General features: G+C 37.7%; 2 protein-coding genes across 2 annotated transcripts; both read right to left on the bottom strand.

Moving 5' to 3' along the window:
• Positions 1-765: 765 nt before the first annotated feature.
• Positions 766-8,615, bottom strand: LOC128864648 (pickpocket protein 11-like). Its single transcript, XM_054104405.1, has 6 exons — positions 8,128-8,615; positions 6,461-6,766; positions 5,898-6,361; positions 2,493-2,661; positions 1,072-1,178; positions 766-878 (listed from the first exon to the last, which is right to left on the bottom strand). Exons 1-6 carry the CDS (start codon positions 8,613-8,615, stop codon positions 766-768), a joined length of 1,647 nt encoding a protein of 548 aa, XP_053960380.1.
• Positions 8,616-9,066: 451 nt separating this feature from the next.
• On the bottom strand, positions 9,067-25,994 carry LOC128864647 (pickpocket protein 11-like). Its single transcript, XM_054104404.1, has 5 exons — positions 25,357-25,994; positions 17,591-18,336; positions 17,328-17,496; positions 11,551-11,657; positions 9,067-9,239 (listed from the first exon to the last, which is right to left on the bottom strand). Exons 1-5 carry the CDS (start codon positions 25,992-25,994, stop codon positions 9,067-9,069), a joined length of 1,833 nt encoding a protein of 610 aa, XP_053960379.1.
• Positions 25,995-27,580: the final 1,586 nt, after the last annotated feature.

Here is a 27,580-nt window from a genome sequence, read left to right as displayed (position 1 = left end):
GGTACGGGACATAGCTACAGTCGTACTGATTAATATTTTTTTGAGGGTTTTGTGCGTCAGATAAATATAAGAGCCAAAATGGACAACACCATCTAGTTCAAAATGTTTCCATTTTTGTATGTAAAAGAAGTTAGATAAAAAGCCTAAAAAACTTAAATACCTAAAAAAAGCCTAAAAAAAATAAATTTTTTTATTGTAAAAAAAATTACTGAAAATGCCCTACCGGGGTCACTTAATCGCTTCTGCCAATAATAAAATAAGCTAAAAGTTCTAATAGGTTGCCGTTATATGGAAACAACTGTCAAAAAGTTGTAATAGAGTGTAACAAAACCAAGAGTTTTTGCTGCATATAGTCGAGAAATAGTATTTCATGACTGGCCTCATCATTATTTCCCTAAGTGTATCTGTCCACACAAGTATTGGCACGCCCCTGTCAGCTGTGATAAAGAGCGCACTTAAGTTCGGTTTTACCGGGCATTGCGTTTCACGTCGTTTCACATCCGCTATTAGCAGTAGTACTTCTTATCCTTCCTTAAAATAAAAGTTTGTTTTATGTCATATTAACCTTTGTTTTTATTTCATACTCGGAAAAATCCTAAAAATAATAACGTTAAAAATGCTTAACGTTGATTTTTATCTTAGAATCGAATAAAAGCATAAAAAGTGGCAAAAATTAAAAAAAAAAAGAAAAATTATTGGTTAAATAAGAAGCACCCTAATATATGAAGACTCATACTTTACAAGTTTTTATTTCTTAATTAACTCTCAGCCATCATTACAATAATTAAAGCTCGGTCTGAATGTAAGAAAGTATAGACACTCGAAAGCAGTCACTAAGCTAAAACCCATAATTAATCCTAAAAGTCCACCGAAAGAAGCTGAAATGGGAGACAAATAAAAAATTGAATTAACCATAATTCAGTTAATTCTTGTAAAAATTATTAAAATAAGTTTCAAAGATGCATAAAAGTTACTTTCGAACATCTACAGATTTTCAAGGCTTTTAAGTCCTTTCTGTGAATGCTCGATTTCTTGTGCAGATCTTTTAAGAAATTATTATTAAATATTTACCCAGTGACGACAGCCAGTCTTGGAATACATCCTTGCGATAGCGTTTAGACATCAAATCGCTGAAGAAAACGTGTAAGATTATTTGCTCATTAGCACTGACGGATTTGCTGCGGAAGAATATCAAAAATGTTTAGCTGTTGAATTGTGCTTAGGTACTATTCTAAAATATTATAAAAAGTTTATTTATATTTATATACATTTTTGTGATTATGATAATAAATATCCGAAATAGCTAATAAAGGTACCAGAAATGTCGGTTTTTATTATTATTATTTATTGTTTTTATACCGTATCGAGGACTTTTAGCGCTACAACAAAAGTTGTTCATTCCTGCCGAGTCCTCTCTAAAGCCTTTGGCTGGTTCCATGTTTACTAGAGAGCTGTCAACTGCTTGGAATTCAGATTGAATAGCTCCGCGCCAAGAACCCTCAGCTGGCCTAAAAGGTTACAATAATATTCAGAAGTAATCCACAAACAAAATTTCTTTCGCTTCCCAAAAAACGGGTGCTAGCACCTTCTTGCCCGATTTGTTTCGGAGTCGAAGAACCAAGTTCACACCATTCTTTAGCGTCTTGTTTTAATTTAGGATCATGGCGATAGACCCAAGTCTCATCTGCAGTGATGAACAAAATCTACTTTATTCTTTCGAAAACGCTCTAAATGTTGTTAAGAAAGTCACATTCTAATGTGTTTTTGTTCTATTCCAGCTTTCTGAAACCCAATACGTTAGCGAAAATATTGCTTATACTACCCCATGAGATGCCTAGGGCTTCTATTAAATCTCTTTCAGTCACTCGACGACTTCTTATACTTTTTCTACGATTCTTGTAGCTGTTGCTGTTTTTCGACGTCCTTGACAAAAAGTCTTTATAAACTTTCAACAATCATTCATAAATTTCCTTCGCTTTTAATCTTTGCAAAAATAAAAATTCAATCACTCCACGAACTTGATTTTTCCATTGTAGAAAATACTGTGATATGTCGATACTAAATGGCTTGTAAACATAGAATAAGTTGACAGATTGAGATGAAACTTCACATAGGTACGTTCGTACCTAAATATAGGCTAGTAGCAGTGCCCTCTCTTATGGAACCGCAAAGCTTATGGGGCAACCTAGTATGCACTTTGCAAAACCTAACATATTTTCTAATTTGCTTTATTTTCTCATACCCTTGGCAGTGATAAGTGCACTGTATGTTGTTAAGAGAACATCCCAACTTCAACACCCTTTCCGCTAAGAATATACGTATTACAATTGAAAGCCCTCTAAATGAAGCATTTCATTCGTTTCGCATTTTTTACGCGCTTAACTCAACGCAAAAGTTTTCTTACACTCAAATAAACTTTCCCAAACTGGTTTCATTACTTAGTTAAATTTATTTTTTTGTTTCAAATTATTTCTTAACATAATTTTACTTACTTTTCACGCCGTCTAGCAGTAATCAATTTCGAATCTAGTTGCCCCATAGTTATTTCTGAGGGATAGTTATTAAACTCACAATCCGGCAAGCAGCCACATGGAAATCCGTCAGTTTTTTGCATAACCGTTAGTGTTTTATTGTTTGTAGGTAAAGCCAATGAGAAAAAATCTGAAATTTAATTGTATGTATGTTTTATTGCTTAGAGGATCCTAATAAAATTGCAAAAACAAAAAAAAACACCATCGATTGGGCATTTAAATACATTTTGTACTGCAAAAATTGTTAAATTTTTTAATTATTGCTCAACGGGGTGCTGACGCGAATATACAGCCTATCCCACTCAACTATCAACCTCATCTTCAGGTGGTACTACTTGTCTGAGCGAGTGAGGCTCTACCCACTGAGCACAGGCGGCTATTCACATTAAACTCTTCAGTTTACTGAAACCACAACAGATAATAGAAACCAAACGGATCCTGCGCCTTAGCTGAAATGAAGTTAAGGGATTGCCGCAAAGCAGACCCGAATGGCAGAAGTTAGGTGTGGCCCTATGCTCCAGCTTGAAACTTTAGGGATTGATGATGAATTGAAATAAAGGCCTTTCTGATTTGTTCGTATTGCAGTTCAAAGTTTTCTCGTTGCAAAAGGTTATCAGATTCGAGGTGCTCTTTCTAATGGGGTTTTTCTGACAGATCACGCGTGGCCAGTGTCAAACTAAATACATAATTTTTTTAGTACTCGTTGACATTTCATCATGAAAAGACTTACGCCTCAGCAACTTTTAAAAATCGTACAATTATATTTCGAAAATCGACGCTTTGTGAAAAGTGTTCAGACCAACTTCTGGTACTCAGCGATGAGTTTCATTTTTGGCTTAATGGGTACGTCAATAAACGAAATTGCCATACTTGGGATGAAGAGCAACCCGAAGTCATTCAGAAACAGCCATTAAAGCCATTGAAAACAATTATTTGGTGCAGTCTATGGGCTGGAGGAATCGTTGGCCCTTATTTCTTGAAAGACGAAGCTGGCGCCATTGTACCAGTGAATGGCGAACGCTATCGCGACTTTTTGGTACTGGAAATTGAAGCCCGTGATCTCCAACAAGACGACGGGCGGCGCTACTTGCCATATAGCCAGACAGCCCGTGAAATGTTGGATTTACTGCGTCATAGTTTCGGGGTGCAATTTATCTCTCGCCTCAGACGATGGTGGATTGACCACCAAGATTGTGTGATCACACATTTGGTCTTTTATTTGTGGGGGTATGTACAGTCTAATTGTTTTGTGGACCAGCATCGATTGAGGCATTGGAAGCCAACATTACTAAAGTTATTCACGAGATACCGACTGAGGTCCTACAGCGAGTCATACAAAATTAGTGTTTATGGATGGCCGAATTACGGCCCAGTTGCGGCCAACATTTGAAAGGGATTATCTTTAAAAAATAAATTTAATTTCGGTCCAATTTCTGTAATTGAGGTGCAAAACTCGAATTTTATGATGTTATGTAAAAGTGAAAGTCATTAAGGAAAACCAAGTTTGCGTTAAAAATCTTAACCTAGGATGACCTTCGGAAAAATGTGAAGTATACATATGTTCTACTCAGTAGTGATGCAGCTGAACTTAAGTCTACGGCTACCTGACCACTGAAGCGTATTTCACGCTGAGTTAAAAGCCATAAAGCAGACAACGTTGTGGACCAGGAACTCGTCTGTAGAGAGTCAGAGTAGCAATTGAATGTATAGCTTTTCTTAATGAGCTGGCTAAGCAGAGCATCTCGAATATTTTTTGGGTTTCTAGTTACAGAGACGTTTCTGTAAATTTCATTGTAGGTGAGCTGGCTAGGAGAGAAACTAATCTGAAATCAGTCGATTCTACCCAATATGCGGGCGCCGTAGCCGAATGGGTTGGTGTGTGACTACCATTCGGAATTCACAGAGAGAACGTTAGTTCGAATCTCGGCAAAACACCAAAATTAAGAAAAACATTTTTCTAATAACGGTCGCCCCTCGGCAGGCAATGGCAAACCTCCGAGTGTATTTCTGCCATGAAAAAGCTCCTCATAAAAATATCTGCCGTTCGGAGTCGGCTTGAAACTGTAGGTCCCTCCATTTGTGGAGCAACATCAAGACGCACACCACAAATAGGAGGAGGAGCTCGGTCAAACACCCAAAACGGGTGTACGCGCCAATTATAAATAATAAAAGTTCTAGATAAGGTCGGTCAACATCACGCAAACCAACTGTAGGTAAATCACAGAGTCCACTTGTGATATAACTATAAAGGGAGATGGAGATGACATGGGCACAGAACTTAGACGCACCTTCTAGCTAAGTCAGGAATTGGCTAATGGGAACAAATGGGAAACGTTTGGAGTTTCCTTCAGAAGGCCGCTCTCGCCAGAACGTAATATTGGTACCAAAACGGTATTTTCTGTATAAACTCTTACTTCATTGAATAGCTAGCAGACTTGGAATGTCAGCCATACACAGTATTTTATCGTTTATGAGACTTGCCCTGAAATTAGTGGTATCCCAATGAGTCTCCAGATCTAAATGGGGCCCTTGTACACCCTTATGGAGAGTGGCAACCAACCTGCCCCGAAGAACACGAAACGGCGATACATATCCCGGTTCAATGCACGCGGTTCATTAATGAGCGAAATATGCTTGAGAGAGCGTTTGGTGTAAACATAACTGAGTCAAAGTTCAGGCACAGATAGAGGCATCAGAAGACGAACCTATAGCAGGAAGCTGGCTATAAATATGGTGGACCCAGACGAGGGTGAATAGAATTGGCCCTCCCGAAGTGATGCCAAAAATAGTTCCGGGAAGGTAGAATCCCCAGAAGAGGAGGAGAGGTTGTTTTAGTGGCCACACCAATCAACGCAGTAGATGGCGGTCGCTGTAAGTGCAAAGCTTTTGAGCCCTACCTCACCCACCAATAAAAAAACAAAATAAAATAAACGACATGTGCAGAGGCCGCAAACATATTGAACATCCTTTAATACGAGGAATATGCCCGTAGATCGTAAAAACAGCTCGTTAACGCATGTACTCACACGGACTGCCCGACATACTGATTAACGATGAGCGTCTGGGAGGACATACCGGTTGAGTTGCGTTTAAGTAACACCCACGACTTCGGCCATAGGCTTCCTCTCCTCTATATAAAACAAAAACGTACCATAACCTAACCTCACAAGCAAAAACAAAATTTCATAACACCTCAAAAAAGTTTGATAAATTAAAGGCAAACTGGATACCCAATGAGAGAAATCGATATGCCTTTTCTAAAAATCAAAATTTTTCGATTCACGCATTTTCAAAACCAAAAATCTTTTCAAAACTATTTAACTGAGATAAGCAACTCAAAATTCTATTACATTAACTCCTTCTTACCTCTCGTCTTCACAACACATTGCATTTTATTCAAGTCACAGGTTGAAAAGCTGCCATTATTCGGCAAATCCAAAGGTATGCAACCACAACGATTATAGAGAATAGTTGTACGACACTCGGACATGCAATTGACGAATGAATAACGTTGCATCCAAGACAACTCCCTTTCGTCGGAAAATAAACAACCACGCATTTTGACATCAATTTTTCTAATATCATTCGTCGCATATGTCGATTCGGGATTGATGCGCACGAAAGTTTCATGCCCGGAACTAACAACTTTTGAATCAGAATTTTCGTCGGGAAAATTGTACGCATCATGAATTAGCAGACGAAAGCCATAACTGCTCAGATAAGTGCCGAAATAGTCACTTGCCATGGGATTGAGTACAACAGAGAGGCCGGTGGCATAGCCGCAGCCAGTAACACGATATGGACGCTTCGGAATTTGATAAGCGATTTTTCTGAAACGAAATACGAATATGAAAATGAAAATCATGTTGAAATGAAAAATAGAGAAAGATGAAAAAAAGTGTGCCATTATATGAGTAGGAAATACTTACCTTGGAAAGTTATTGGTTGCCCGCGCATAATAGTTAAATGAGCAGCAGACACCCTCCATGGCTTTAACGGGCTGAAAGACACTGTCGCAACGCATACTAGTGCCCTTCCATATACATTTCGACATCATTTCCATACAATCGGGTTTCAGTTGTTCAGTTAATTGCGACATAGTGATATTGTTAGTGGTAAGAATATCTTTGAAAATGCGCAGATCTTCTTCTGGGTGATTTAAGGCAAAGTTGAAGAACATTGTTAAGCGAAAAAGACTTAAAAGTTTCTCTTCAGACACGGTTGAGGGACGTTTACTGAAAATCGAGCAAGGAATGAGTGTAAAAGATAAATCCATAGAGTATATGTGTACTTATGCATACAGTCTGCCTACAAAGAAGAGAAAGAATAAGCGAATGTGAGTAGATTGCATTTATTGATGTTGCTCATTCGTCAAATTTGCCAAAAATAAAATAACGGTATTCGGAAAGCGCCACCTTCTATATCCTCTATATCGTGCATATCTCAGATGTAAGAAATAAACTTATACCAAAATACCTAAAACTCAAATTGTAGTGGATTCCAGAAAAACACCAATCTCCCACCAAGCTGCCAAACATATACATACTCGTACATAAATGACTTATGTCTAACTGTAGAATTTCAATATGGTCTGATATATTAATACATTTCATATAATTATATACTTCAATCACATTGTCAAAGGTAACATTGTTTAATAGAGTGGATGGTACCATGTTCCAAATGCAGTGGTCCGTTTGGTGGTTAGTGTTGGACAGAGGTCTAGGATGTGTTGGATTGAGAGATGCCCTCCACGAAACTGACAAGTCCGGGAAGGAGAGCCGAGAAAAAGATGTTCGTGGGTTAATTTAATATGACCGAGTCTCAGACGTATGAAAGTGGTGATCTAGTGTTTGGAAAGAGAAGTTGGGAATAGGAATTTTTACAATCAGGGTTTATAAGAGTGTATGGATGATTACATTGAGACCATGCAACCTTTTTCAAGTGGGAAGAATGGAGGTTGATACATAGTTTTAAGGATGTCATTCGAGGAGATTGTGTCGAATGTGATGGACGGGTTGGAATATGTATATTTGGCTGCTGCATCAGCTTTTACATTTCCAGAGATGTCTATGTGGCTAGGTGTCCGCAGAAGCTTTATTTTGTGAGGATATTTTATTAATTTATCCCTGATTCCTCAAACGATGCGATTACCATTAAATATATTTTTTAGCGCTAGTCCAGAACACCACGTTTTCCTTTAAAGGCTAATTGGTTATAGCTAATAAGGGTGTTTTTAGAGATAAACCACATTAGACGTTGTGTTTATATAGTTTTGTAAAAAAGAAGATAGAACTATTTATCACATTTGTATTAAAATGAAGGAACAATTTATTACTGTGATGTTAGCGATCACAGTATTCTGTATTAAGAATTTGAAAATGAAAAAGAAGATATTAATACAGAGGTACTATAAGTATGTTTAATGAAGGATATATGAATATGTATAACAAAGTTAAGGCCTAGTTGATATAACTTCATCTAAAGTAGCTTTAGGATTAATTTTCATAAGCTAATTTGTCCTAAATAAATAAATGTATAAAGGATTATGTAAAAAATATTAAATGCATATTTTCATCTTTAATTTTCCACTTACAGTATTTTAGCCAAAATCAATGCTTTCATCTTGGATATCTTATTGAAATTGCAAATGGTTACTGCCGGAAATGGTATATTCCAAGTGGGATAATGCGCACTCTCAATCACCGTTACGGTAGGGTTCTCTCGATTCGAAAACCATGAAACAGTCACCAAAACAATCGAGATGATAATCGATACAATAACAGTGGCTATCCAAAAGCGACGCTCATTCGCCGTGGAGCCTTTGAGGGTGATATAATTGAAGCCATGCAGCGATGTGCTATTGCAGTAATTGCGGAGATTTTCTGCAAACCAACGGCGTACTGCCGAAAAGACGGTCAACTGGCGGGGTCGTGACACTTTGCGTTTTCGTTCCTTAGTGTGATTATTTTTGGGCGTGGCTTCACGTGATTCAACCAATTTTTTATGCTTTAAATAGTGTTGTTGTATATCAAAAATACGATTATGCTGCTGACTGAATAATGAACGCTTGAAAGCGGACATATTTTTTTTTTTTTTTAAATTTAATAAAATATTTATAGAATGAGACAGATTTCGACTGGAGTGCGCGCCGGTGTAATGATAACTGAACTGGCGGCATAACAAATCTTTTATTTTCTCGTTAATCCCTCAAAAAGTTAGTACATATTTTGCCATGTCAATTTAATTGTAGACCATAAAAGTAAACTGTCTTGTATGTTTGCAGTCATGAGCAGTGGCAATTTGTGTGGCTGCCAATTACTGTTACACGCACCAATTAATGTAGTACATACATATCTCTATACGTATATTTTTCTGATAGCAGAGGACAGTTAGTGATCCAAATAGGCTGCATTGAGGTTTGTCTAAGTGTGCTATTGCCTTCATTTTCAAAGAAATAACGGTGCAGGGAAAGCAGAAATATTCGTGTTGGTAGTGCTACTTTTTCACTTCTTTCATTTCTTTGTACAGTTTTTTATATTTTGTTATTTCTCCGCCTAATGTTATTCCTTTTCTGTTCGGTTTGATGTTGATTTGTCCTTCGCGTGAGCCAATTGCACATTGGCCGCACGAAAATGAAGAACATTATTTCAAACCCGGAAATGAAGCTATAACCCATGTACAAGCTGGTTATTCCACCAAAAATGCCTGTTAAATAAATAGTTTTAATTGAGTAATTAAGTTAAATGCAAATTTAAGTATCTGTTTTCAAATTAAGGTTCAAGTATTCCACTAAGGCTGCCTATTTCAAAATTAAAAAAATTGATGTTTGTTGTTCTAAATGTTGTTATAACACTCTTTGTCCTATTGGAGAATATTTAGGCATAGTGCCAAACAAGAATGATGAATCTCCCCTTCAACCTTTTTTTCATTGCTAGTCCTTTCAAAACAAAAGTGATGAGTGTCACAAGCATTGAAATACCAGGGCTTCACTAAACATAGTAAAAGTTCATGCTTTTTTCTTATTAATAAGAAATCGTATGTAAAAATGACTAATTGTCGCACTTTGATCGAGTATTTAGAGCTTCGTCAATTCAATTCAATATTTGATAATGTGCCAACTTACCGCATAAGAGTTGCGAGAGAATGTCTGACAATAAGCAAACTATTATTTCTTTTAAAAAGTATACAAATTTAAAATTTTAAATTTTAATAATCTAGGACTAGCAGCTCAAGGAAGGCCTTCGGCTAGCGTGTTTTGTTTTTGATTTGCGATTAATTTCGTTGCGCCATTCGCCATATTCGCCTAGTTTGGCATCCTGCGACTATTTTTTATTTCAAAACTGCATTGGGCGTCATGATTCGGCTGAACGCAGCATTCCTCAAAGGGCATTTGTCATACATCTACATTTTACTTTTACAGCTAGACTACTTATTCTTCTTCTTTTTGATTGGCGCTATAACCGCTAAGCGATTTTGGCCGAGTTTAACAAAGTGCGTTAGTCGTTTTTTTCTGGTGCTAATCGGTGCCAGTTGGACACACCAAGTGAAGCCAAGTCCTCCTCCACCTGAACGTTCCAACGCAGAGGCGGCCTTTCTTTCCCTCTACAACAACCAGTTGGTACTGCATCGAATACTTTCAGAGTTGGAGCGTTTGTATCCGTTCGGATGGCATGACGCAGCCAACGAAGCCGCTACATCTTTATTCGCAATGCCTATGGCGTCGTAATGCTCATACAGCTCATTGTTCGATCCCTTGCGATACGTGCAAAGATCCAAAAATCTTCCGCAGAAACTTTCTCTCAAACACTCCAAGGGACGCCTCGTAGGATATTGTTATCGTCCAAGCTTCTTCGCCATAGGCCAAGACTGACATTAATATCCACTTATTATATACATATACATATATATAATTGGCGCGTACACCCTTTTTGGGTGTTTGACCGAGCTCCTCCTCCTATTTGTCGTGCGCGTATTGATGTTGTTCCACAAATGGAGGGACCTACAGTTTCAAGCCGACTCCGAACGGCAGATATTTTTATGAGGAGCTTTTTCATGGCAAAAATACACTCGGAGGTTTGCCATTGCCTGCCGATGGGCGACCGCTAGTAGAAAAATGTTTTTCTTAATTTTGGTGTTTCGCCGAGTTTCGAACCTACGTTCTCTCTGTGAATTCCGAATGGTAGTCACACACCAATCCATTCGGCTACGGTGGCGTAAAATTCATCATCCAATGACTTATTACTTTGCTCCGCCTTGCATGTGTAAGCAGTTTTTTTTTGTTTTAACAGAGATGGGAGATAGAGCCCCTACTACTTTGACTTCTTTGAAAGATTTCCCTACAGTCTTAAGTTCTTCAGTTCGAGTGTTCTCTTCCAAATCCACATCCACTTCCTCTGCTTTATTTCAGTCTGGATGGGTAACTGCTCAGAATTTGCCTAAAGCTATCTGTTGTTCTCGGCCATCAAATCCACAATAAACGTCTTAAGCATTTGTTGACAAAAGCTTGCAGCTTATTTGCGCGAAAGTCTGTCATGAGTCAGGTTTCACAGCCATACAAAAGGACATTTGGAAAATAAGCAGCTTTGTATGTGTAGAAATCGATATAGAATTCCATATCTTTTTCAGCTAAGCAAGCTCCACGCGCGCCATTAGCGTCATTAAAATTTCAAGTGGTGAGGATACGAATCCAAGTGAAAGAATTTTGGTCAACACTCTCGCAGTAGTTAATGTTATTTTTGTTATTTGATAAGCCCAAGGTGCGTGAGTATAGATCGCTCCTCTAAGTTAGAAACTGTCTCAATTGCTCCAAATTGTTTCACAAATCATATTATGGCGAGAAGGTGAGCTAAGGTAGTGGATTCGGTAGTGGATTTCCGCAGTTTTCATATGTAATCCGCCGTAATTAAATCTTATTTTCCCCACACGACAGTTGCCGCTATAGGGGTGATGAAAAGCGTGCTAAAATAGGCTGCTTTATGGGGAAACTTGATACAATTTTTTTATTACGTTTACTCACCGAAATACGTAAGCCAACTATTGTAGACATCCAGTCGAAAGCGGTCACCAGACATATTCCCGTAGAAGAGATGTACCACTATATGATCTTTCAATTCAATACCGCGGCTATAGAAAAATTTATAGCAGATAAATAATACATCAAAATTTAGGACATGTATCTACTATACTCATATATCAAGCTAATATATACTACTGTGGGCAAAAAGTAAGGTGAATTTGGTTGTAAAATGAAAAATCTTTATTTATTCTTGTAAACCAATTTCATCCCCTTCAAAATAATCCCCTCTCGATGAAATACACCAACGATTTTTCCAATCCCCGAAACATGCCAAATAGTCCATTTCCGGTATAGCCATCAGCACCTTCTTCGATTCAGCTTTTATCTCCTCAATCGACTCGAAACGCGTTCCCCGGAGTGGTCTCTTGAGTTTTGGGAATAGCCAGAAGTCACACGGAGCCAAATCAGGCGAATACGGTGGTTGCGGAACGATATGCGTGGAATTTTTGGCGAAATGGTCACGAAGAACGAGTGCAGGTGGAAGGAATTCATAGTGCACCACACCACGAAAATCGAAAAAACTGTCATCATCACCTTTATTTTTGAACGACTTTGACGTGCTCTTTTCGGTCTGGCCTCGCCTTTAGCACGATATTCGCTTGATTGGTCGGTTGTTTCAGGGTCGTAAGCATAAATCCAAGTCTCATCTCCCGTAATGATGCATTTGAGCTTGTCCTGATAGTCTGAAAGCATTGATTCACACACATCAACGCGACGACTTTTTTCCAAGAAATTGAGAGTTTTCGGTACCAAACGAGATTTGACTTTTCGTAGGCCCAAATGGTCTTTCAAAATAGTTTTCACAGATCCTTCTGATATTCCTATCATATCAGTAAGGTCTTTAACAGTCAATCGACGATTTTTGAGCACTAACTCCTTCACTTTATTGACGTGTTGGTCATCTGTTGACGTCGATGGTCGTCCGGAGCGCTCCAAGTCATCAACACGTTCTCGACCCTCTTTGAAGTCTTTGTACCACTTATAAACATTTTGCGACATGGTCGAATCACCAAATGCCTTCTGCAACATGCCAAACGTTTCCGCAGCCGAAATTTCATTCCGCAAAACAAATTTGATGGCACTTATCTGCTCAATCAAATCAGACATTGTAAAAATCGAAAAATGCACTCTTGGTCGTTTGGTAAACACAAGCGCAAATATATTACTGATAATGACATTCACATGAAAATTGACCCAGATGTTATTAACAGTGCTGCCAACTCATGAAAAAAATAACTAGAGCGAAAATTTAATCCCGCGAAGTTTGACAAATAAATTCACCCTACTTTTCGCCCACAGGTAAATATATAAATGCGGTCACACCCTTTATCGGGTGGTGTGCGTTTTGATGTTGTTCCACAAATGGACAGAGCAGCAGATGGTTTTTTATGAGGAGCTTTTTCATGGTAAAAATACACACGGAGTTTAGCCATTTCCTGCCAAGGGGTGATCCATATTAGAAAAAATCTTTTCGATCATTTGGCGTTTCGTGCCCGGAGATTTGAATGCAGGTATTTCCGAATGGAATGGTAAACATTCGGCTGTGGCGACCGTAGAACTCACTTTATAATTAAGTGCGCTACTCTATTAAACATAAAAACTCTCGAAAAGGCAGGGATTGAAATATAAATTTATCGAAGAGAGAGCCAGTACTTTCTAACCTATTGACTAATAAAATGTTTAAGCAGATTCCAAACACCTTTACCTGTATAAATAGGCTATTCAAATGGTTAGTCTGTGTTTTCTTGTTGAAGGCGTTTGAAAGGCTGATTATTCTGCTTGAAATTCCTCGGTGGCAAATGTCGCATGTCCAATACGCTTATTGTAGACGCAAATCAATAAAATCGGCCCTTTACAACATTTTTAATGATATAGAGTCATCGCTATCTCGAAAAGAGCTCCCAGTGGGTGCCTTCCTCGACATAGTGGATGCTTTTAATAATGTCCTCCAGGAGTTAATCAATAAATCTCTGAATTTACTGCGGTTTAAACCGGTTTATCAAGATTATCTATAATATAAAATGCTTAGCGACAAAGCTGTCGAGACAGAATAGAACAGTGTATCTTTCTGCCGACGGCTGAGTGGGGCACTCGAAAGGCGGGGTTCTCTCACTGATACTCTGGATTGTCATAGTCATCGACTTCCTGAAGAAGCTTGGGGGAAGTGGATGCCAGGCGATTGCACCCACAGTCACCCATATAACTGCCACATTGTAAGGAGAAAGTTTCTGAATGCTCTGTGCGGGTTACCTAAATGCAGTTGTCAAATAAACCGCAGTCTGCTCAACCATCGTCAATATTGGGTGCTCCATTAATGCCGCCTGGTTGGGTGAAGCAACTGAGATCAATCCTGTCTTATATGGCTGTAGAGGCGCCATCAGTGAAAGATGAACCCTCTTACCTAGGGTCTCTTTTGATTCTAAAATACTATTCCGCAACCAATTATGTTGTATGGATTCCCCATCTGACGCAACTCGCTGAAGAAAATAATGTTAAGAAGGTGGGAAAAATCGTAAATCTACAATCATGGGAATAATTGGAGTGCTTTGGACCACTCCTACTATAGCGCTTAATGCAATCCTAAATGAGTAGCTGTGGACATTGCAAGCAAGATTGACACTGCACGAGCCACAATCAGACTGGGCTAAAAGCATATTAGTAGCATAATTTTGAGATCACCCGATGAACAGCTATGCTGGCCGCTGCGGGATATTCGCTATTCATATCCCCTCAACGGAAAAGTGGGTGGCTTGTAGCATTACCTAGGACCTGGTGAATTATAGCTGGGATGGCTCGAAGCTGAATGTAGGAGTTGGTATATATTCCAAGCAGATATAACCGCAATCAAAGAAGCAGTTAATTGTTTGATCACTTGTGTAACAACTGTCAAGGAAGTAAACTTTTACTCCAACAGCCAGCAGGCAATTAAGGAGCACTCAAAATTAATCGGGGAATGCCTGCCTCTTTTTCCGACCGCATCCGAATGCATTGTAGAAAAACTCTGGCCATCTGAGTTAGTTAGCCAGGGCTGATTTCCCCGCAAAATGAGCGCATTGGAGTTCCCTTGACTGCAGTTTACTTCTGGAATGGCGGATGAGTTAGTTAGCCAGGGCTGATTTCCATGCAAAATGAGTAGATTAGAATTTCTTTGACTAACTATGGTTTGCTCTTAGAGTAGCGCACTTCGTGTCAATTCAGCGAGTACTGGGAAAGCATACCAACTTGCAAGGTCGCCAACAAATTTTGTTCTCTCTCAACTCTTGAATTGTGTAAGTGCCCTTTCCGGACATAGTCCATTAGGCATCCGCACGGTGCAACTTGACATCAATTCGAGTTCCTATTGCAGTGCTGAATGAGGTGAATCATATGTATCTGCACTTTCTTCACATCTGTTCTGCTTGCGTGGGGCTAAGACCATGATGCCGGTTCTCAATGTTTTGCTACAGGGATAGCAGGTTCAGGACTTGCACACATAGCGGTTAACACAACCGTAAATAGTCATCGCTCGGTCATTTTTGTATTTGTGCTTTGTATTTATCCCAACCGTTAGTGGTTAGCGACTTGATCTTTGTAGCCGCTCCGTACTTTAGTCCCGATCGCAATTGTGTATTTGGAGAAGCAGAGAAAATAGGATAACCCTAGGAGGAGGAGGAGGAGCGGGGGCCTTTACAGTCAAATTCACCCCCCAGCACGAGGAAAGCTCCACGTGTGGACCACGTCAAACTCGACCAAAGTCTGCGATATTACCGTGCTTAGATCGCGGAACCTCATTTTGATGAGAGCTGTTCAGCATAGCCGCCACAGTCATTTAATTGATAGTAAATTCACTACTATTTAGAATAATAAATTTATGTCTCAAACATAATATTATGAGAGGGGTTCAATAAGTACCTGTGTTAGAAATGAGAACCTCATTTTTTTTTAATTTTAAAAAGACACACTTCACCCAAAAATAGGATTTGTTGGACTTTCCGAAATACGCCTCTGTCTCGGCGATGACTTCGTCGTTTGAACTAAATTTTTTTCCCGGGAGTCATTTCTTCATGTAAAGACCAAAAAAACGTCGCAGGGCGCCAGATCAGGTAAATACGGGGGGTGCGGGAGCAATTCATAACGCGATTCATGTAGTTTGGAGGCGACAACTCCGGATGCAAGTGCTGGTGCGTTATCGTAGTGGAACAGTACCTCCTTTTCGCCAAATGAGGCCGTGTCTTCTTAAATTTTTGTCAAAGCGGTCCAATAACTCACTGTAGTATTGTCCAGTGATCGTTCTTCCTTTTTCTGAAAAACCCATGAGGACGACGACGTTCGCATCCGAATAAATCGTCGCTATGGCCTTTCTGGCCAGACTCACCAGGAGAAATCCATTGTTTGGATTGTTGCTTAGCTTCTGGTGTGCAATGCTAGTTCAGCTGTCATCAACGGTGACAACTTGAAAAAATTCCATTGGACCTCGCTTATATTGCTCCAAACACTCCTTCGAAATTAACAGCCGCATCCGCTTGTTGTTGTTTGTGCACCCATCGGGCCGACAATTTTTTCATCGCCATCTTATCATGTAAGATATTAATTACCGTTCCGGTCGACACACCTATGTATGGCATCTGTTATTTCGTGCACTTTCGTTCGTCGACCAGCGTGAGTCATGTCGTGTACTTTTTGAATGATTTCTTCGGTAATCACGTCTGTCGGAAGTCCTGTTCACCCCTCGCCAAAAACAGATGTTCGTCCACGTTTAAATTTGTTGAACCAATACCTAACTGTACAGATGGCAAAGCGTCCCCATATACAGCATCCAACTTTGCTTTTATTTTCTCGCATTTTTTCCCATCCAAAAACAAAAAGCGAATTACCCAACGATACCACTATTCTACTTCTTACTCGAATAGCTGACAAATTCAAACTAACCTATCAATCAGTCTGAAATTTATTTTGCCGTCGTTTGATAGATATCCGCACACGATGCTAAGCTAACTTCCCTCAGAAACGCCCTCTGTCATCAAACACGAGTACTTATTGCCCCGCCCTCGTACTTAATTTGAAACTTAAAGCGAGTCGGGTTAAGTAAAGTGGGAGTCTAGATTTTTAATAACAAAGTTTGTAAAAAAATTTTAAAAATTATTCATGAAGCTATGAGGTAGGCCAGAACCTATGTATGTTAGTTATTCTGGAATTAGTTACGGGCCTATGTGTCATCACTATTGATCAGTCAATTTGGTTCAGCCTTAGAGAATCTGAGGTCTGAAATCGTTAAAAATATAAGTGTTTGGCGCTTACACCCTTTTTGGGTGTTTGGTGATGCTCCTCCTCCAATTTGTGATTTTGATTTTTTTTCTATAAATACAATTTTACATCGCCTCTGTAAGGCAGGTGATTCAAGAAGGAAATCATTACCCTTTTTTCATAGCGAATACACTCAGATGTTTGCCATTGTCTGCAGAGGACCGACCGCCATTAGAAAAAACTTTTTCTATTAATTAGAGTTTTGTGCCCGAGGCTTGGGACCTGTGCACCTGCGAATGTTAATCACACACCAACCAATTCGGCTACGGCGGCCGTCTAGTTTCACTTATGGCAAAAAAGATATTTTCTTTCGATTCTCTGATTGTTTTATTTCGATTTCGAGTTGGTCTAATAACAAACTATTTTGTTGCTACTAATTCCAATCCTCCAATAACAAAAATAATAATGAATTTTTAATAAATTTTGGGACTTACTAGAATTCCAGTTCATTCATAGAATAATTCCTATCCAAAGTAATTGTATCGAATTGTGTTTTGTATCGCGTGAAGCTACACTTCGGATAACAGTCGCAAATGTATTCTTCGGCATTGAGATTGGTTTTATAGTCCATACTGCTATTTGATAACATTTCCGTGAATTTATCTGCAAAAACGATTGAGAGTTTGTGAAATGAGCTGGCAAATATTTATAAGATATAATTTAAGAACCTACTGCAATATTTCCTTCCCATACTTACCAGAATTAGCGAGGACACAGCTCGCGTTCGTCAATGTGCAAATGGCCCAATTGGGCGCACGTGGCCATAATGGTGGCACACATCCACAAAGCTGCAACATTCTTTTGCTGCGACACTCGGCAAAGCAATTTGTTTGTGTGTATTTAGAAAATGTGATCAATTTATATTCATTAGGCATATAGCAACGACGCTCCTTCAAAGCGTATCCTCCGACATATTTAGTGGCATAAGTGACCAATGGTGTGAGATGGATATGGATATTATCGCGAATGAATGCCTTCTGATGTTTCGAATTCAGCGCAACAAATTCGAAAGGCACTAGAGCAAATATCTCATAGCCAGCCAATTTATGTTCTGAGGCGTAGTAGTCGTCTGCCTGCGGATCGATCAGCACTGTTAAACCCCATTTTTGGCCATACATATTCGAGTGTTTTTTCAAATTTTCCTGTGATTTATATTTGTTAATGACCGCCTCATAATTGAATAAACAGCAAAAGCCATGTTGAGTAGGTACGCGTTGAAAAAGACGATTACACGGACGGATCTGACCATGTAATTTGCACCTCAGTAGTTGACTCTCACAATCTGGAGAAATTTTTCTTAAAAATTCGTAGACTGTATAGTTTTCGTTGTTCAAAATCGTTTGCATTAAACGATGGTCAGTAGACTTGGCATTTACGGGCAATGTGCTGTATAGAAAGGATCGAACATGCGGGCGTATTTGCTCAGCTGCTTCCGGGCTAAAGCTGAGAGAAAAAGGGAAATTTATTTAATATTTTAGATACTAGTAAGTTATAGTTTTTAATGGTATATTTCCTAAAATAGTTTAGGTATCGGGGTGAATAATTAAAAATAATATTAGTTAAAATTATTGGACATAGGGAAGAAGAAATATAGCACATGGACTGAAAAGTCCCGGACCCAACACATAGAAAGCACTAGTTTTATTGCATTCACCTCTTTTACAGTTAGTACTAACCTTAAGAAAATAAAACAGCTATTTAAATTTCCTGATATTCTATTCATTAGTTCGTGAGTTATTGTGCTAAGAGTGACGCTACTTTTGTTACTTTTATCAAATTTTATTTTGGATAAAAAAAAATTGTGTGCTTTAATTTTACACTGCCTCTTGATGGGTAGAAATACCGTTCGAACAAAGCAATGGCTTGAAAAGTGTTATCATCAGAAACAACAACAAAACGATGGTTTGCTGACTTCAAACGTAGTCGTAGAGGCACCGATTATCCGATGATCAACGCAGTTGACGTCCAAGTGAAGCAGTAACACCAGAAAACATAAAAAAAGTCCACTAAATCGTTTTGAATGATCGAAAAGTGAAGTTGCGTGAGTTAACTGACATCGGCAAAGATATCAAAAGGACGTCGTGGCTTTATATTGCATGAGCATTTGACTATGAGAGAGCTCTGTTCAAAGTGTGTACCGCCTTTGCTCACTTTCGAGGCAAATCACCGTGTCACAAGTCAATCAAGACAATGGCAAAACTACATGAATTGAACTTCAAATTGCTCCCACACCCACCGTATCCGCCAGATTTGCCTCCCAGCGACTACTGGCTGGTAAGAAATTTCGTCCGAATGAAGAGGTTATCACTGAAACTGAAGCCTTTTTTTTTTGAGACAAAAGATAAATCCTTCTACAAAAGTGGTATTGAAATGTTAGAGCGGCGCTGGAATGATTGCGTTGTTCTTGATGGAAATTACTTTGATGAGTAAAGCAAGTTTTGAACAAAACAAAACGCGTTTTCTTTATTAGGCCCAGAACTTTTAAGCCCATGTGTTATAAGTTGAAGTATTTAATTTATTTGGGATTTACTTCGCTGAGCTAAGATGCCATGGGGAAAAGAATTCGGAAGGCCAAGATCAGACCGTTAATCGGCTTTCCGCGAATTCGAAAGAGGCAGCTGATTGGTTGAAGTCACCGGGGTCATGACAGCGGTTTGTTTACGAAAAAATTGAGATTGTATTGGTAATATATGAAAAATAAAAATCAACATAGTCTTCTTTCATGTTACTCCGCCTGAATGGCGACTGATTGGAAGAGTGTGTGAATACGTGTGAAATGAGAAGTGAGAACTCGGCTGCCACGTGACACGATGACATGACAGCAGTTTGGTCAAAGCTGGCTCTATCATCCTTATAAAATGCTACGAGTTAAGGTCAGGTGAGTTGAGGTGAATTCTGGTGAGTATAGGTCAGGTGCAAGGATGATAGATACCAGGTTTGCTCGTTAGGTATGATGAAAAAAACTAATTTTTGAAGGGAACTTTGGATTCTACGTCATCCGCTTTGTATTTCACAAAGTTTTGCTTTAGTTTTGAACTCAAAAAATAATTTTCATTTCTAAAACAAAAAATTTCGCTTTAGAAATGAGGTATATTTTCGATAAACTCGAAAAATAATCATTATATTTTATAAAAAATAGGCATCATTTTTATAAAAAAATAGTCATCATTTTTTTGGAAAAAAAAAATACGTTTTTCATGAAAAAATAATGATTATTTTTGATCAATCAAATACTACTTACAAAATAATTATAATCGCTAAGCAAAAAATTACCTTCGAAAAACAAGTTTTATTTTTGTTAAAAAAAATATACATAACTCGGTGTATGATTGTATTCTGTGAGCGATTAATAAAAAATCGAAATGTGGTGCTTAATAATAGTATTTATAGAAATCGCTAAACAATTTTCAAAACGTAAAAGATGCACAAAGAGTATTAAAGATCGTTTGAAAAGTCCGTGCAAAGTCAGAGAGATGACACTACTGGTGCTTACCGAGGTTATGTTTAAGTAGTAGCATCTCTTGGAAGAACACACATCCAGTTTCAGCGAGAACGATCTATATCTGGGTGTTAGACATCCCTTTAAGTCGAGGAAGTCGAGTGATTTTCCTTTTCCATGACGACAACGTACCAGCTCAGCAGTTATGGGCGCAAAATTATTGAAAATAGGATTCCAACTCGTTTCACATTCATTCTTTTCTTCAGACTTGGCTCTCTGGAATACCTCGAACGACTATTTGTGCCCGAATTTGAAGCAATGACTGGCGGAAAAAAATTTTTATTCAAACGAGGAAATGATTGCAGAAACGAGTGGCTATTTTTCAGACATGGACAAATCCTATTATTTGGATGGGATCACTTAACTAGAACAGCGTTGTACGAAGTATATAAGCCTAAAAGGAGGTTATGTCGAAAATTAAAAAAAGTTTGCCACAAACAATTAAGTATCTTTTATTTTTGCACGGACTTTTCAAACGACCCTCGTATGTATATTCGAAACTGTTCTACAATATTTGAAAGCATTTAATTATTTTTTTATTGAAAAAATTTAAATTTCAAAATAATTATCCTATTATTTTCCGTTTCGGGTTTTCATATATGTATTTATTTAACCCTTTTGCATCACTCGACGGAATAATACTCGATCAAAAACTCTCTCTTATCACCTAGAACGGAATAATAATAAATAAATGTTTTTGTTATTTGTGGAAAATAAATAATTTTGGTAATCCTGTAACATTCTTTTTCATTAGAACAAACAGTAAACGTCTTGTCGACGCAAGGTATTTTGAGTACATCGCGCGTTTCGAGCGGTGATGCAAAAGGATTAACCAATTTTCTACCGCCGTTGCGTTTTCACAACAGCAACTTTGAACCTTTGTGGCTACAGTAAAAAAAAAGATATCTCTAAAATGTTATATTTTATATTGTAATTTGGACTTTTGACATTATAATTATGCTCTAAGATTTTTTGTGTGCGGATTTGTTCCAAATCAGGATAAGTGTAGAAAAAAGTGTGCAAAATAATAACTTTTTCATAAAACTGTTTGAGAACCAAAAATAGTTTTTTTTTACGTTTTCTACTAGTTTCTTAAAAATAAGATATGAAATAATAACATTATCATACCAGCTGCTAATGCAGCTGAAGTTTTCTTGCAAAAATAAACTCCTAAAAACAGGTATTGCGAAAACGCAACGCTGGTTGAAACGATTCATATGACTTCAACGTTTTGATGACATTATTTTTGGCGGGAAAATTGATGTTTATGTCATTTTCATATGGCAATTTGTACCATAAGTGCTATTATTTTTATTTGTGCAAGTAAAAATACATTTAGAAGAATTTCGTTGAAAGCTTTTATCGTTTTGGTAAGACTAGTGTGCTCTTGATATTTTTTGTCAAAATTGTGTACCCTTAATTAATTCTTTATTGAAGAGTAATGGATCGCCGACGTTTTTTAATATTGGGGAAATAGAATCCTACATAAATACTTCGAGCAGTGAGGATGAAGGCGAAGTAGTTTCAGCTAAACGAATGAAAATTGTTAAGCCTATTTCGAAAAAAATAACTTCTGTCGTATATATTCCACCAGCAGATGTTGATGCTGTAAGTGACGAAGAACTTATTGACGATAATGAGATGATAACAGAGGTACCAGCTATGACGGATGGTTGTGGAGAGTTGGAGATCGAACATGAATCAGATGTGGAAGATTTTGCGTCGCCACCGTCATGCTTAGTTGGAATACCTGATGGTGGATCATCCTGTTCTGCAAAAACAACTAGGTACACAGCAGAAAAAGATTTCGTTACACCAAACTGGAAAAAAACCAAACGAATTGATTTTAAATTTGGACCCTCTGACGAATCAGGTGTGGAATCTTTAAAAAGCAATATTGTTGATTCTATGAGTGAATCTGAATATTTTATTCCTATGATAATTTTTGGCTCATAAAATTTTTCTTTCAGGTGGCAAAACACCATTTGAATTGTTTCTGCAGTTCTTCGACGAAGAAATAATGGAAATGCTGGTCGTGAATACAAATATGTATGCTCACCAAAATAATATCGTAGTGGATATTAGCAAACAACAGATATATCGTTTCATCGGAATTTTGATACTAAGTGGTTATCATAAAGTACCTCACGTTGAACATTATTGGAGTACACAGCAAACACTTGGTATACCTATAGTAAAGCAAGCTTTATCACGTAATAACTTCCAGTTGATCAAAAGAATATTTCATCTAATGGACAATTATGGCATTGATGCCACAGACAGATTTGCTAAAGTTCGTCCACTTATTGATGCACTGAATCGGAAGTACATGCAGTTTGGAGTTTTTGAAACGTTTCTGTCAATTGATGAACAAATGATACCATATTTTGGTCGACATTCGTGCAAAATGTTTATTCGTAACAAACCAATTCGATTTGGTTTCAAGTATTGGGCTCTTTGTTCAGACACCGGTTATTTATATGCAGTAGCACCATATGGAGGATCGAGTGTACCTTAAGACAAGAATGTAGGCTTAGGCGCTTCTGTTGTTCTATCATTGTTAGAAAACGTTCGAAATGCAGATAACCATGCCATATATTTTGATCATTTTTTTCGTCATACTATTTGTTTTGTTTGTTGAGTGAAAAACGTTTCAGAGCAACAGGAACTGTAAGATCAAATCGTCTTAGAGGTGCAGAGAAATTGCTAAGCACTGGGAAAAAACTGAAAAAACACCAATACGACTACTGCTCCGAGATAAATAATAAATTATTTGTTGCTTGTTCGCAAGATAATGCAGAAGTAACAGTCATTTCTAATTTCAAGTCTGTCGACCCACTAGCTGTCTCACAACGTTGGTGCAAAGCCGAGAAGAAAAAAGTATCTATTGAACAACCTGGACTTATTCATGACTACAATCAACACATGGGAGCGGTAGACCTACATGATAATGCCGTAGCTAACTATCGCGTTGGTATTCGTGGAAAAAAATGGTTGTGGCCGTTATGGACTAATTCAGTCAATAGTACCACTGTTAATGCATGGAAAATTCATTGCCTGATTTGTAAGGCAGAAGGAACTCGCCATATGTCTCAAATTTCTTTTAAAACTGAAATTGCAAAATCTTTACTTTTATATTGTGAAGAAGTTTCTGATGAAATAAGTGATTCATCAGACATCGAAGAAGCAGAGAGACCAGTCCATTTACCTCGCATAAATGTTCGTGATCAATCCGTATGGAAACCTAGCAAACCAGGCACCAAACGTAAAAGATGTGCTATGTGTCACTCACAAACTGCTTATGAATGTAAAAAATGTAATTTGAGATTACATCCAAAATGTTTTGATGAATACCATACAGATTTAGGAAATAAGAAAAAATAATGTTTTTTTTTAAATATTGCAAAACTATTACATTGTAAACTTAACAAAATACAACTACAGTGAAACCTCCCCTTGCGGACACCTCCAATAAGCGGGCACTCCCCATAACCGGACAAAAACTGAGGAACCAAGCTTTATGTTGTGTTTTTAGAACGAATTCTACTCTAATAACCGGACACTCTAATAACCGGACGCGGACACTTTTTCTCATTTTTTTTTTGTTCTAATCACCTCTCGAAAGCGGACGCGGACCTCTCGGTAACGGACAAGCAAAATATATTACTGAACAAATGTGAAAGAAAACAATAAAAACCCCTCATAAGCGGACGCGATACTCTAATCCGCGGACAACAAAGATAGTAGATAGACACTAGTTGAAATAAAAAAAGAATACATAACTAAACTAAACACACGAATCTACATGCTGAAACATGTGAACGTGTAACGGGATCCATGTGTAACAATGTGTAGCTTTTAGCATGAAAAGAACAGAAATTTTTGAATAATTTGATTTGTATTTTGCAAAACTTTTATATTGTGTTAATTGTTTCAATAGTGAAAATGTCACAGAAAACGAAAATGCTTTCCATTACGGAAAAAAATGGACGTATTAAATGTGGTTGATAAAGAAAATTTATCTGTTCGTGCTCTAGCAAAGAGGTTAGTACTACACAAAATTTTAAATATCTTTTTAACAGGTTTCGTTTTGTTTTGCTTTTCAAGGTTCAATATTGGAAAAACCCAAGCTGCCACTCTCGTGAAACAAAAGGAAGATATTAAAAGAATATGGATGGGCGGTGATAACGTCAACAAAAAGAAAAAGTTCTAAAACGCCAAGACTTTAGAATGTCATCTTGAAAACCTTTTTCTGAAGCATAAACAGGAAAATCTACGACAGACTACGGTATATGAATTTTTGAAGCCTAAAATACAAATATGTTCAATCAAATATGTATATTCAAATGTGTAAATATATTTATTGTTCCCAATATAAAAATGTGCATACATACATATACATATATATTTTTCAATAAATATGAAAAAAACTCAACGTACCATAAAAAAACATAAAAAACTTGTTTAAAGAGGTGGGATAGTAATTTTAACTTAGAGTTTTTTTCAACCCCCATAAGCGAACGAAAATTGTGGAACCGTGAGTGTCCGCTTGTGGGAGGTTTCACTGTATATTAATAAAGAGAATTCAAAAAAATACCCAACTACAACTCTGCGTAAGTTATATTATTTCTATGAATAAGATCACAGCGTTTCAACCAGCGTTGCGTTTTCGCAACAGTCTGTCCTGGTGCATCCGGAAGACCTATCGGTCTGAAAATTTGTAAAGGTGATCAGGAGTCCTTTAATACCAACCATACAAAATTTCACGCAATTATCTACACGGAATCTATTACCGGTAGAAGATGGGTTAAATTCAAGTATTTCTATTCCTAATTACATTATAGTCTAAATAAACAAAATAAAATCTCAGTTGAATTGAGATTTCTTTTCGAACTGCTATTTATATACAAATCAGCTTCACCATTGCTCATCGACATGTCATGTCCTTTGCATCTCATACTCACTCTTTATTTAGCAGTTCATTAAGATTCTTCTCCGAAATGCGATTAAAATTACATAGCGCAACAGATGGGAAGGATGAACCCCAAACAGTGGCTGTTGTAGTTTCCACATATAAAATAGTTGGATCATCGGCATTCAAATTTACTGACTGCATCAAAAGCGTTATAGACATCACAATCATAATGCACAAAATGAAATACCAAAAAATGCGTTGCCATGTTGAGGCGCCCAAGAAGTTACTAAAACCGTGTAAGCTTGTCACCTCACAGTAGATTTCGAAATCAGTCTTTGGTCTACAATTGTCTGTTCGATTTTCAGTGTGCCAATAATTGACTACTTTATTCTTCACTTTACTCGTAAGGGACTTAGTACTTCCTGTTTTTTGCTGAGCTGCCGTTTCACTTGCTTTTACACTATTCACTGGCTTCACTTTTAATACTCGTTTCCTTGTTTGTTTCTCCTTCAGAAGACGCCATCGTTCACGTATACTTGACTTTAAGTCGACGTCCTGTGAATGCACTCCATTAAATTGTGAGAATTCTTTAGTTTTTTTCGGTCTTAAATAATCATCAAAAATTATATAATATATGGGATCAGTATTATTTTGCGGTTGCGCTGCTGCTGATTTTTTTGCTAACATTTTGAGTTCCGCAATCGACAGCCAATGAAACTAAACTAGAAACTAAACTGCTTTCATACCATACGAAGACATATTAAATATTAGGAGTCGATTCTTACAATTTTAAGGAACCGCCTTTTCGGTGTTGTAAGAATTGTCACAAATAAACCTTCCGCACAAAAAGGTGTACTGTACAACATTGCGCGCCTGAAAGTAGGCTTTCAGAACAGCGACATTAATGAGCGAACATATGCGTGCAGTGTGAAAAAAAATGTAAACATATAAATTATAGTTGCGTTCGATAACACAAAATATTGTAATGGTTCTTTCTAATTTATTAAGTAGGCGTTCGATAACGTCAACAAAAATTATCCCTCAGATCCAAATTTTGAGAACAAAGTTAAAGTTTGATGCAAAAGAGACGTTCACTTTGTGCAATTGGCTAAAACAAACTCAGTTTTTGTCGAATAAGATCTTTTGTGCGCTTCTGCTTGCAGTCTGACTTGCGCCGATTTGGTGATTGCAGTTTACAATAAAAAACGATTAAGTGCAAAGTATAACCAGTGGCGGATTTACACTAAGTGCCAACGGTGCCTGCGCACAGGGCGGCAGATTCTAGAAGGGCGGCAAAACTAGGAGAAGAAAATTGGGAAAACGCTTATGGAGAAAATAAGAAGCTGATCTCGGATTAGTTTCTAACAGTTAGTGAAAGTTTAGACATTCATCTATGCGAGAAATAATTGTAAGAATAGAAAAGTTTATTTCTGAACGTTAATTAATCGTGCACGCAGAAATAATCGTTATCTATTGTTATATAGTACGTGGCCCACAATACCCGCCAGAGCGATTTTATTCATTGACTTCTCTAGGGCATACAAATTGATTTTATTCGCAATAACAAAAATATTTCGAAGCTGGAGAGAGTCCGGTTAGCGCAAATGTGGCGCAAGATGTAACTGAGAATGCTATAACGAGACAAAAAGCTAGAGTACTGAGGATTCAACTAGAGAGACTTGAGATAACATTCATGCACATTCTTCGGCATTTTTTACTATCACGATTCCACGCGGTTAGTAAAAGATTACAGAAAGTTGAAATCAACATTACTGATGTAGTTAATGACTATCGTGGACTAATAAAAGTAGTAGCAGATACAAGAATACAATTTGAAGTTTATGAAAAAGAAGCGTTGAAAATGTCAGAGAGTCAAGAATATCAGACGACTGTTTCGAGAAAAAGAAGAAGAAAGTTACAAGCTGACGAATCAAGAGATGGGGAAGTTCAATTGACAGGAAGCGATAATTTTCGAGTAAATACCTTCAATATCATACTAGACAACGTTGATTCAGAATTGAGAAAGAGAAGCCAAGCAGGGCAAAGAGGGCAAAAAGTAAAGTGAATTTATTTGTCAAACTTCGCGGGATTAAAATTTCGCTCTAGCTATTTTTTTCATAAGTTGGCAGCACTGTTAGTAACATCTGGGCCAACTTTCATGTGAATGTCATTATCAGTAATATATTTACGCTTGTGTTTACCAAACGACCAAGAGTGCATTTTTCGATTTTTACAATGTCTGATTTGATTGAGCAGAGAAGTGCCACCATGTC

Source organism: Anastrepha ludens, chromosome 5, assembly GCF_028408465.1.
Source record: "Anastrepha ludens isolate Willacy chromosome 5, idAnaLude1.1, whole genome shotgun sequence".
Classification (NCBI taxonomy): domain Eukaryota; kingdom Metazoa; phylum Arthropoda; class Insecta; order Diptera; family Tephritidae; genus Anastrepha; species Anastrepha ludens.
This window is presented reverse-complemented; position numbering and strand designations above follow the sequence as displayed.

Bases quoted from the DNA above. Each gene is read 5' to 3' on its own strand.
- LOC128864648 (XM_054104405.1), bottom strand. From the start codon at position 8,615: ATGTCCGCTTTCAAGCGTTCATTATTCAGTCAGCAGCATAATCGTATT. The intron at 6,362-6,460 runs GTAAGTATTTCC...ATTTCGTTTCAG, and splicing joins GCAACCAATAACTTTCCAAG to AAAAATCGCTTATCAAATTC. The intron at 2,662-5,897 runs GTAAGAAGGAGT...ATTAAATTTCAG, and splicing joins ATGTGTTGTGAAGACGAGAG to ATTTTTTCTCATTGGCTTTA.
- LOC128864647 (XM_054104404.1), bottom strand. From the start codon at position 25,994: ATGTTAGCAAAAAAATCAGCAGCAGCGCAACCGCAAAATAATACTGAT. The intron at 18,337-25,356 runs GTGAGTATGAGA...TTTTTCTCTCAG, and splicing joins AATGAACTGCTAAATAAAGA to CTTTAGCCCGGAAGCAGCTG. The intron at 9,240-11,550 runs GTGAGTAAACGT...TTTATTTAACAG, and splicing joins TAGTTGGCTTACGTATTTCG to GCATTTTTGGTGGAATAACC.